The following is a 12,364-nucleotide window of genomic DNA, read 5'->3' as shown; positions in this document are numbered from 1 at the left end:
AAAAAAAAAACTCAAAATCATTTTTTTTGTTACAATACAATTGCGAGGGTTCCATGTAATCAAAGGAATTACATATTGGCCATTTACATTTTTGTCTGACACGTCAAAAAGTGAATTAAGTTTAGGAGACAAAGTCAATTAAAAATGAATTCAACCTATGATGCTGTTTTTAAAGTCATAGAAACAGACGTAGAAATTTTAGCAAAAGCAATTAACCAAGCCATAAGCGATTCCGACGAAGTACAGATCATAAACGATTTCTTAACGGAATTGAAGAGCTTGCTTGACGATGCCAATAACGAAGCAGTCAAGATAATACACACCGGAACGGACCAGCAAGACTCAATCATTGAACGATTGAAAACTTTGAAAGTTTTGTACCGAACGATCCAACTACGATCAAAACGATACGAGCGTACCCTCAACAACACTGCCACGTCTTCTTTAAACTCATCACGAGTAGCCAGCAACGTCTCGACGCCTTCAATAATACGACAAGCCTTGAAAAATCTTCCCCTTCGACGCCAAACGGAAAGTTTAACCCGTAGTACCACTACACAAAACGTCACCATAGACCAGGACACCCCGGACGATTTGCCACAATTTTCAGGATTGCCAGCAAGCTTAAACGCTACTTCAAACCACAGATCAAATTCCGCCCAGGACAATTCAGGACTCCTACTTCGCCCCGGATCTAACAGCGACGCCAATACCTTGGATCATCGCATTCATCAACAAAAAACAGAAACTCTTGGAACTCAAACTGCCCATGGAACTCACCTCCATCTTCAGTCAAACCTCTCATTGCAGCAGTCGAACGCCGACTTGTCACAAAGTTCAAACCTTCAGCCGAACCACCCAGAAGCTCAACTTCAAGGAACGACTATAGAATTGAACAATGGAACTCAACTCCAAATCGACAATCAGCAATTGACAGCAACAGTGGGACAAAGACCGAACTCAGAAGCTCAACTTCATGAAACGTCACCACACTCCAACCCTGGAACTCAAATCCAAGTTTTCAATCAGCAGATGAACGCACCAGCAACCCAACAAAGAAATGTTTCAGCGCCAATATTTCTTCCGACAGCAACTTCAAAAGCAGCTCAGAGTCAAATGATTGGACAGCAAATCACACACCCATTTCTTGCTCCCCAGACAGCTAGCCCCCCACATGGACTATACCAGCCTTCAAGCCAACAACAGAACCAGCCTTCAAGCCTACAACAGAATCAGCCTCCAAGTCAGCAACAGAGGACACATAATCCGAATAGCGCCTTTAGACCCATCTTGACGATTGGAAATCAGAATTCAACCAATCATCCCCCCACCAACGTGTTCTGTGGACACCAGACGACAGCTAAGGGTATCACAAACATCAACGGAGTACCGATACCAGCACAACCAGCACTACTGCCAACAAACCAAGGAGATCAACGAACAGCAACAAATTGGACCTCCAGCCAGCCGACCCTGACTCACCAATGTACACAACCTGCCATAAGATCGTACCAGGAAGGATTTCTGGGAACCACGACAGCATACAACCCTACGAACATGCCGACATCATCAACAAAAGCCTTCACTCATGCAGGCTGCAGGGGACCAACAGGATCAACTCACCAAAATATCAACCGACCTCCCCCTCATCAACATGCAGTCCATCAACATGCAGCACATCAACATGCAGCACATCAAAACCAGCCGTCTTATTTTCCTCCGATTCCTGCCAACCTTGGAACAGCACCGACAGACCACACCCATCATCAAACGATCTCGAAGACATTCAGGAAATCAGTGCCCATTGTCAAACCATTCATATTCGACGGAGAACCTGAACAATGGTTAGATTGGATAGGACTGTTCAACGCAACCATCAACAGCACCGACATGACAAACTCGGAAAAGATGACACATCTGCAGAAACTTGTATCCGGAGATGCAAAATCTCTTATCCGAGGATATGGATGCAATGGAGCAATGTATGACGCAGCCCTTCAGCGACTGGAAAACGACTTTGGTAACCCGACGAAGATAGTTACATCCTTCCTTCGACGACTCGACGCCATCAGCGGCCCCAATCTACGACATACCAGAAGCTACAAGGACCTCGCCAACTTCCTACAGACAATGGTCGATACATTCACGACACTTGGATTCCAGCACGATCTACACTCTACGACAAATGTCCAAACAGTTTTGTCAAAACTGCCTACCCCTTGCCGACTAGAATGGAATAGATACAATCTGCAATGCAACATCAGACAACCATCACTCATCGACCTCACCAATTGGTTCAACATCTACGCCGAAGCATGCAGCGATTTGCCGAGCCACAGCAACAACAACAACACCAGAAACAGCAGCAGCAACAACAACTACAACAGCAGCAACACTCAAGGATCATCATCCAACGGTCACACCCACCAACATGGACCATCGGATCACCGCGCCAATCAGAACCACCGGAACCAGCAACGCAGCCAGCAGCAACATAAATCTGGACAAAAGGATCAACGACGAGATTTTTGCCCGGAGAAACGCAATTGCCAGTACCTTGGAAAATGCCATCACTTCATCGCAATGAACCCAAAGGACAGATTACAGCATGCCAGGGACCTACAACTATGTTTCAACTGCCTCAGCCCCCACAAGTTCGCCGACTGTCAATCAACGCAAACCTGCCGGACGCACGGATGCAGTAAGAAACACCACACACTTCTGCACAACAGCAGCACCTACAACTCGACGACACAAAGGGAGACAGCCAACCGGAACTCCAGACAACATGACGACACCACCAACTGCAGCACCAGCATAAACAGAAGGAAATCGACTCGCCACATTCCGACCCTGCCAATAACGATCTCTCATGGCAAACATACAGTTCATGCCTATGCAATGCTTGATTGTGGAAGCAAACTGACATTGCTTAAATCATCAATCGCCCTCCAACTCAAACCAGATCTGCAGTTAGACGACACCATCCAGCTAAACCAAGCACTGACATCATCAGACACAGCTTCTACAAAGATGACGATTGCGATTGGACCCTACAACCAGCAAAAGCAGCCATTTCAACTAAATGACATCGACGTCATAATGGATTGGAACCTTTCCCAATTCAACCCTGAACTCGTCAACTCCATCTGCCAAAGAAACGAGCCTCTTCAACACATTCGGATAGCCACACTGCCCTCGAAAGAAATCGGAATCATCATTGGATGCGATTTCGCCGAACTCGTGACACCTTCAGAAGTAATCCATTCAAAACAAAATGTGCCTATTGGATGGAAAACGCCACTTGGATGGTCTCTCTGTGGACGAGACAATGCAGCGACACCCAACGACATCAACACAATCAACTTCACGACAGACGATAAACTCTTTCGCCACGTAGCTGAATGGATGAAATTGGACGCCGAAGGGATTTCAACTGACCAACGCAGCCTCTCAACAGACGACAAGGAAGCTCTCCGCATCTTGGAATCTTCAACAACTCGCTTGCCCAATGGACACTACGAAATTGTAATGCTTTGGAAACGTGGACAACAACTGCCAAACAATAGATGGCTTGCCAAGAAGCAGCTCGACAGCCTTCTCCGACGACTGAAGAGAAACACCGAGATGGCACAGAAATATCAGGAGACCATCGACACCGACTTGCAGAAAGGTTTCATAGTCAAAGTTGATGATTCCCATGAAGACTCAACAGGAAAATGGTACCTTCCTCATCATCCAGTGACAAACATCAATAAACCTGGCAAGGTACGCCGAGTCCTTAATGCATCGAGCATCTACAAAGGAGTATCACTCAACAGCAACCTACTAACTGGACCAGACCTCCTCACAAACCTTACTGGAATCGTTATGCGATTTCGCGAAGACCAAATCGCTATTTCTGCCGACATTGAATCAATGTTCATGCAGGTCTTCGTGAGCCCAGAGGACCAGCCGTATTTGCGATTTCTGTGGAAGGACAACACGGGCCAACCCACAACCTTCCAATACACCCGCCACATCTTCGGAGCTACCGACTCACCATGTGTTGCCTGCTACGCCACTCGACAATGTGCGAAGGACAATGCCGACAAATATCCAGCCTTGGAGCAAATCACAAAACGCAACATATACATGGACGACCTATACAAAGCCGTTTCAACGCCGACGGAAGCGACACAGTTAATGAACGACCTTCAAAAGATGTTCAGCCTTGGAGGTTTCAACCTCACAAAATGGACCTCAAACTCTCAACAATTCCTCACAACAGTTAACGAGAACCACTTGGAAAACAACGACAGCCTCACCAAGAAGGAACGACCCCTCGAAAGAGTTCTTGGAGTGAAATGGAAACCAGACACGGACGTCTTTCTTGTGGAAGCAAAGAAGTTTCACGCCATTGACAAGAAGGACTTAACGCAGCGCAAACTATTGAAGTTTGCTTCTTCAATCTTTGACCCGCTTGGAATTACGATGCCACTGACAATTCGACTACGACAATCACTTCAACTTGCCTGGAGTAATGGACCTCAATGGGACAAACCTCTAAACATGGATCATTTAACAGACCTCAACGATTGGATAGACAAGCGAAGCCAATTCAACGACATCTGCCTGCCCCGGACTTACTTCAAACCAGAAACGAAGATACTGGAAACCCAACTCCATGTATTCAGCGACGCTTCCGAACTTGCCTTAGCATCAGTTGCTTACCTCAGAATCAGATACGACGACGACACAACGGAACTCAAGTTCGTCATTGGAAAAGCCCGAGTAGCACCCATCAGCAGAATGACAATTCCAAATCTCGAGCTTCAAGCCGCCACTAACGGAGCTAAACTGTCTCGTTTCATCAAAGAACAACATGACATAAGAATCGACAGTACGACACTATGGACAGATAGTACAACAGTTCTTCATTGGATAAACTCGCCGAATCAACGACACCGGATCTTCATTGCCAACCGCCTGAATTTCATCATGGACTCAACATCTCCTCTGGACTGGAGATACGTGCCCAGCAAAGACAACCCTGCAGACGACGGAACACGTGGTTACAAAGCATGTGACATGACTACCGATTCACGATGGATCAAAGGACCAGACTTCTTGTTAAGACCATCATCCGATTGGCCTAATCACCCGCCAACACAACCTACAGCCGATATTCATCTGACAGACAACGACCCACAACCGCCAACATCAGTAATCGACTTCAACCGATTTAGCACTTGGACAAGAGCACTCAGAGTTACTTCATATGTTCTTCTCTTCGCAGAAAACATCAAAAGGAAGACACGCCAGAGCCTCTCACTTCAACACCTCACCTTAGGATTCGCATGGATCATTAAACACTCACAGAATCAATCATTCCCCAAGGAAATAGCATGCCTGACAAAGAAATCTGACATTCCACCCCGCAGCCCTCTACAACCTCTTTGCCCCTTCATCGACGATCACGGATACTTACGTGCCAAAGGACGACTACAGAAAGCCCCGCTTCTACTTTGCAGCCGACATCCAGTCATTCTGAACGCAGAAAACTACCCAATACAACTCTTCATGAAGCAAACACACGAAATAAATTCCCATTGTGGAATGGAACACACCCGAAGCATTCTTCAACAGGACTTTTGGATCATAAGATCACGCAAGCATCTGAAGAAAACTATTCGACAATGCATACCTTGCCGACGCCTTCGACAGGAACCAGTGAAGCCTCTGATGGCAGATCTACCCCTACAACGACTCCCTTTATCGGAAAACAGTTACCCCTTCTACTCAACAGGAATTGACTTCTTTGGACCCTTTGCCACGCGGAACAACGACGAGTACAGTAAGCGATACGTTCTCTTCTTCACCTGCCTCGTCACGCGAGCAGTTCATTCAGAAATATGCCAGCAAATTGACACAAACTCAACTCTACAAGCCATACGCCGTTTCATCGCTAGACGCGGTAAACCCAGGATCATCTTCTCTGACAACGGAAAAGCCTTCGTTGCAGCTGACAAGGAATTACAGGAAAGCCTTTCTGAGATTCAACACAGCAACGACTTCAACAATCAATGCCAATTACTTGGAATAACCTGGAAGTTCAACCCACCTGCAGCTCCTCACTTTGGTGGATCATGGGAACGCCTCATAAAAACATTTAAGATTGCCTTCTACAAAGTCATTGGAACACGGGCACTGGACGACGAAACTCTGTCAACCTTCACGTGCGAGGTTGAAGCTATGATGAATTCTCGCCCGCTAACCCACGTCTCATCAGACCCAACCGACGACGAGCCCCTTACACCCAATCACCTTCTACTAGGACGACCAACAAACAATTTGCCTCCCGGATTGTTTCTCCCTCGCCACACAACGGACAAGAAAACTTGGAAACAAGCTCAAGCCTTGAGTCAACAGTTCTGGAACAGATACCTCAAAGACTACTTGCCAACCTTGACGACCCGAACGAAATGGACAAAGCAAGTGGAAAATCTTCAGCAAGGAGACCTTGTATGGATACTGGAAGACCTAACGCCTCGAGGTCTTTGGCCCCTGGGACGGGTACTTCGTACTTTCCCAGGTGCAGACGGAATCGTTCGCTCCTGCGAAATTAAAACTAGCAGGGGGATTCTACACCGACCAGCAGTCAAACTCTCGCGAGTATTGGACCACAGTAACAACTAGATGACCAACATGATCAACGACAGCTAACAACTAGATGACCATTACAATCAACGACGACGTACCATCAGCTTCAACGAACAATTTTCTAATTTGCAACCTGCAAATGGGCCCGGCTATGTCTACGACATTTGAACTTTAATCTTTGCCGAACCTAATTTTACCACATTTTTGACATGATTATGCCGCCAAATTAGTAAACTGAAAGACTCAAAACTCAAAAATCAGAAAGAAATCATTTAAAAGCAACAACTAAACTACGATTTGAAATTGGAATCTGAATCACCCAAAAGTATTGCCATTGTCAAAGCCAGAGAGAAGGCTTGTTTCGACCAATATTAAGGGTCCAGTAGGCATGCCATTTTTCAAAAATATGAAATGTACGCAAATTAACTTGACGATACTAGACATTCCACATGCAAATATTGATTTGTTTTAATCAAAATTTTAAGTTTTTTTGACAAATCGTCCGCTTTTGGTTATAATACACAAATTTTTAATAAAATCCAAAGCTTAACAATTAGATGAACATAATCTTTCCAAGCCCAGGGGGTAAAAAGGTGAAAAATTTTCTTGCAAGGTTAATTTTATAGGATACAGATATCTCGATTTTTTGATAATCAGCTTGACTGTAATGAAAATAAAATACAAAATGATTTATTGAGGGTAGTGAAATTTTCAAAGAAGCTATGCGCCCTGTTTCACATTCGAACAAAGACAAAAACGCTTTAAGGCTGAATGATAAGTCTAAATTATCTGAAAATTGAATACTGATAACTTCAACTAATTGGACAGATTGAGTTTCGCTTTTTTCGAGTAGCAGAGTCCACAAAACTGGAATTTTTGTGCCATCGGCGAAAATATTTTGAGTAGAAGGCAAACAACGCAAGCCCTTAATTAAACAGAAAGCCAGTATTTTTTCGTCGTGATGTGATAAGAATGGGCGAGTGTCGAAGTTTTTTTTTTAAATCAATTTCCAGGTATGGAAACATCAAAAATAGTTTTTGGCGATGGTAGTAGCACACGATTATGGGCATTAAGCATTCCTCCTCTTATTCTGTAATAATCTTGAAGGAAAATCACTTGAACTCTGCAAGTTTTGCAGCTCGTTAACGTAACTCTTTCTAGGTCGAGTCATTTTCGATTGATCTCAAATTATTTTTGTGCCAAAAAATTTCTGTTTTCTTGTGAGGGGAAATTAGGCTCATGGTTGTGCTCACCTGGTGTTCAAAGTTTTTCGGCCGGGTTTTCAATTGTTACTAGTGTGTGACAATCCGTAACTATGCCCCGCTAATAAATAACTTAAACTGCTTTTTATCTATATCCATTCTCAATTCAGTCTCTATTTTTGATGGCTAAATTCTAAACATGATGCAGCCTTTTGAATAGAGGAAAATGCAATTGTTTGAGAAATAAAACTTTTGTTTTCGCCTAAGACATTTTTCGCCCAAACTAGCCGCGCCCAATTAAAGTAGCTGGTAAATTGTAATTTTTCTCATTTTACTTAACTCTAATATTATCTGGTTTGTCATGAAGAAAAATTGAGGTGAGTACTTTTGATTTGTTCACATAGCAAGGTTTCAGTGCGATACAACAACGTCAAAATTCAACTACATGTATATGGGTGTGAGTGAGTGATAGGCGTTTGTGTGGATGGAATGGGCCGAAGAAAAAAGCGTTTTGGGATCGGCTTAACAATCTCCCCCGTTTCAAGAAGGGGGATTGTTTATAAGATTAAAATAGTTTAACTTTAGACCCAATCAGAATGCAACAAAATTCGAATTCTTGATACAATCTCTAGAGCTAACTTACTGTATTTATTTATAGGGTTGGAGATTCTTAAAGAGATACTATAGGGGTAGGGGGATCGTTAAGTAGATCCGTTTTTTGGTAAGTTTGATAAATTTGACTAATGTAAGAACTGTTAGTTTGATCGTGTACTTCAAATAAAACCTCTAATAGACTCTGCCAGGTTTTTCAGAACGGTTAAAAGTTTAGACTTTCAGTCAAAAAGCAGGCGGAAGGAAATTTATGAAAGCTTAGAGGAAATTTAATAAAAGGCCCGTACCCAGGGGATTTTCTGTGCAAGATCTGAGATTCTTTATTTCTTACATAAGTTGATTCTCAGATCTGAAATTTTTTTTATTTCAGATCTTGATAAGAATTTAAAGTTCAGATCTGAAATAACCTTGAAACAGAAAATTTCGGATCTGAAATCAGATCTGAGAAATCCTTTGTTAAATTATAATTTATGCATTTCGAGCAAAAAAAGAATTTTTATTTTTTGATTTTTCTGCAATATACAATTATGTTTAGATTAACTAGCGGTCAGAAAAACTTCCGAATACTTCCAAAAACTGTTTTTTTTCGAACTAAATTTCTTGTTCAACTGTGTTAAAAAATTTTCAAAAATTGTTAGACCTGTTACATTTTTGGTGTTCATGCGCTACTTATGCGTTTCCAATGTTTATCTCATGCTTGGGGAAACATACTTCGGAAGTCTCTAACTTGAGACTTCGCTGAGTACCTGCTAGTAGCTCGCAGACGCAAAAAAAAATCAAAAACAGTAAAAATTGAGTCCGAATCGTTGAGTTTTCAGATCTGAAATAAGCAAGAAAAAATTAAATTTTGGATCTGAAGTAGATTTTTTCAGATCTGAAATAACAAAGAAAAAGAAAACTTCAGACCTGAATTTAGATCTGAAATAACCAATCCTTAAAGTATCCAAGCGTTATTTAAACATTTCACAACCTATTTCAGATCTGAAATTTAGATCTGAAAAATATTATTTCAGATCTGTTTTAGAAAATTTACTGGGTACGGGGGCTCATATCGAAAATTTTGAACAGTTTCCCGAAAAAAAACTTTCAAACATTTCTAGATAATACAGTTGAAATGTAACTTAAAATGATGTTTGCTGCTATCCCTCGAGTTAAAATTTGCCAATTTGCCAGTCAAACGTTTCCTAAGGACTTTTCTAACATCCATCTTAGAGATAAAAAACAGTTTACAGACAATTTCTTATGTCTGCCTTAGTTTTTTCGACAAGGGAAGAGTATGAAAAGTTGTTATTTCACGTTTCCTTTTTGTGTCTTAAAATAACAGGAAACGCGAATCGCAAAATCTACAAAAAAACTTCGCTCTTTTCAAATGTTTCACCCCATTGTAAAACAGATGAAAAAATGTTTATAACATTTCTTACATGAAAATAGCCATATGACAATTTGTTCACCAGTTCGTGCCAATTTACGAGGGGGTTGGGAAACTGGAAATAACGGAGTTTTTATGGCAATAAGCTTGTTCGAAGAATGAATCAAACTTTTCTGCACAAGGAAATTTATGCCTGTTCAAACTTTCAGTGATGGAAATTGAAAGTTGGAAGCTAAAACATAAACAATCTTATAGCAAAAGCTTTGTACAATTTTCCCAAAAAAAAACACTTTCAAACACTTTTTTACTGATAAATTTAAAACAGAGCTTAGGTTTTTACTGAATTCAAAAACTTTGTTTCGTTTGCTAATTTCGCTGCAATTTTCGTTCCGTTGCTGCTTCCTCTTTTTGGTCTACGTTGTATGGTCTAATTATGCAATTGTCTCGCATTGCGGCATTTTGTAAATGCAGCTCTATTTTTCAACCCCTCAAAAAGTCACAAAATGAAGTTAATTGAAAATGTTTATCTGGTACTGCATACATATGATATAGTGACATATCCTATTTTCACTTGAATTTTACATTTAGTACAATTTAGAATATCAAAAATTGTTTGAACATCAAGTTCGTACATCAAACTTCAGAAAAAATAATAAACAAATCGGAAAGATTTCAAATTGAAAACGTCTTGTATTTGTCCACAGCAAAAGTCAAGTTGAATGGCTTTTTTGAAGAAACTTCTCTGCAAATACTGAAAGAGTAGACATTATATTATTTAAAAACGGTAAAAACTGACAGAATTTTTTTTATTTATACAACAGTGATTTTTATGATTTGTTCCAATTCATAACTTGCAAAGAAGCTAAGCAAGGCAAATAAAGTCAACAAGAAAGCTCGTATTAGGGCGATGCCCTGAATGTTCCGACTGCCTAATAAAGTTTTATGGATCAGTAAAAACATTAAAAAAATTAATGTAATAAAATAGAATGACTTTTTTTTCTAAAATTTGAAATTTTTTATGAAAATCATTCCCCACACGCCATATAAAGTACAAAAGGATAGACTTCGCTCTTGTAACAAATCAATTATAGTAAATAAGCTTCTTTCAACCAATTTGGAACAATTTTAAGACGGATTAACTCTCCCCTTACGCGTTAATAACGCGAAATATATCGCGCGTTTATTGTCCCAAATTGGCCAAAATGGCAATCTTTAAACTCCCATAAATTTACGAAAAATGATCTTAGGTAAAATATTTGGCTCATTTTCCTTTTCCCCCACTCACGCTAGTTTCAACTTATTAGTGTAACGAGTGGTTTTACGAGGTTGAGTATTAAGACCAAATATGTTTGTCGTGGCCTTATCAGTCTGTATGTAAATTTTCATAACAATCGGACAATGTGGTCAACAAACTTACATGTAAAATTTTGCAGGAGGGGGGAAACGAAAAGGAGCCAAATATTATTTCAAGTTTGAGCTCAGGACAACAATACCTTTTTAATGATATAAAAAATTCCGTCAAAAATGGCTAGTTGAAAAGTCAAATTTTGTCTGAAGAAAAAAAACCCACCCTGAGCACAAATATTCCGTCACTTTGGTATCGAAAGTCGGAACAAAAAATGTAACAAACTTGCTTTGTTTGGGATTAAGACCAATTCTTAAGAGTTCCTTACATTGTTTAAAGGTAATTTTATGATGCAAACGAAGTTGACCGGTATTTTGGAGCTCAAATTTCTTTTAAAGTTTTGGGGACCTCAGCAAGTTTCAGAGACCAATTAAAAAACAATTTTTTACTAACATTAAGGCGGTCATTTTAACGGCTGGGAAAAACCCATTTTTCGATTACTTCGACAATTAAATCTTCAGCTCAGTATATGGGCATTTGAACAAAATCTCATCAATCTGAACATCTCAATTTATTATAACTTGTTGCTATAAGTCGAAGCTGAACAGTAACAAAATTCATCAAATACCAACACCAAAAACAAACTTAAGCAAAAACATAACAAGTCTTAAAGTAGTTCAAGTGTTAGATTCTAAATTCGGAAAATTATCTTAGTTTTAAGGAAAGGTTTAAGCTAAAACCAACAAAAAAGTTTCAAACGAAATGACTACCTTATAGAAAACACGTATAGTTTGCACGCGCTAACTTTCTCCGCCCCCGATGGAGCGAGAACGAGTGCAATTTTCACGATCAGACTTTGGGTGGATTGAAACTTCAGGTCAGGCTTTTATGAGGAAGGAGAGCGGGTGCATGGCGTTTCCAGTTCTTGATCCACGAAATCAATTATTTGGCCGAGCCATCGGACCAGATGGAGAACGGCGTTTCTTGCCGAACAATGAATCGTTATATGCCCATTACACATGATTTTGTATCCATTGACGGAACAACCTCGAGATCAGCGGCACGTTTTGTCCGTAATACTTGTTGATAAAAAGCTCCAAAGTTTCTCTGAGCTTCATCGAGTCTTTACGTGGAACGGACCAAAGTAATCTACTCCCCAGTTCACGAAGGGGGATTGTCAGAAACCCAGTCCTC

At 40.8% G+C, this 12,364-nt stretch overlaps 1 protein-coding gene across 1 annotated transcript; it reads left to right on the top strand.

The window, feature by feature from the left end:
* Nucleotides 1-144: 144 nt before the first annotated feature.
* LOC134853446 (uncharacterized) lies at nucleotides 145-6,678 on the top strand. Its single transcript, XM_063869445.1, has one exon. The coding sequence runs from the start codon at nucleotides 145-147 to the stop codon at nucleotides 6,676-6,678; it is 6,534 nt and encodes a 2,177-aa protein (XP_063725515.1).
* Nucleotides 6,679-12,364: the final 5,686 nt, after the last annotated feature.

This window comes from Symsagittifera roscoffensis, chromosome 8 (genome assembly GCF_963678635.1).
Source record: "Symsagittifera roscoffensis chromosome 8, txSymRosc1.1, whole genome shotgun sequence".
Lineage (NCBI taxonomy): Eukaryota > Metazoa > Xenacoelomorpha > Acoela > Convolutidae > Symsagittifera > Symsagittifera roscoffensis.
Note: the sequence above shows the minus strand (reverse complement) of the source record. Positions and strands in the feature narration are given on the sequence as shown.

Bases quoted from the DNA above. Each gene is read 5' to 3' on its own strand.
- LOC134853446 (XM_063869445.1), top strand. From the start codon at position 145: ATGAATTCAACCTATGATGCTGTTTTTAAAGTCATAGAAACAGACGTA.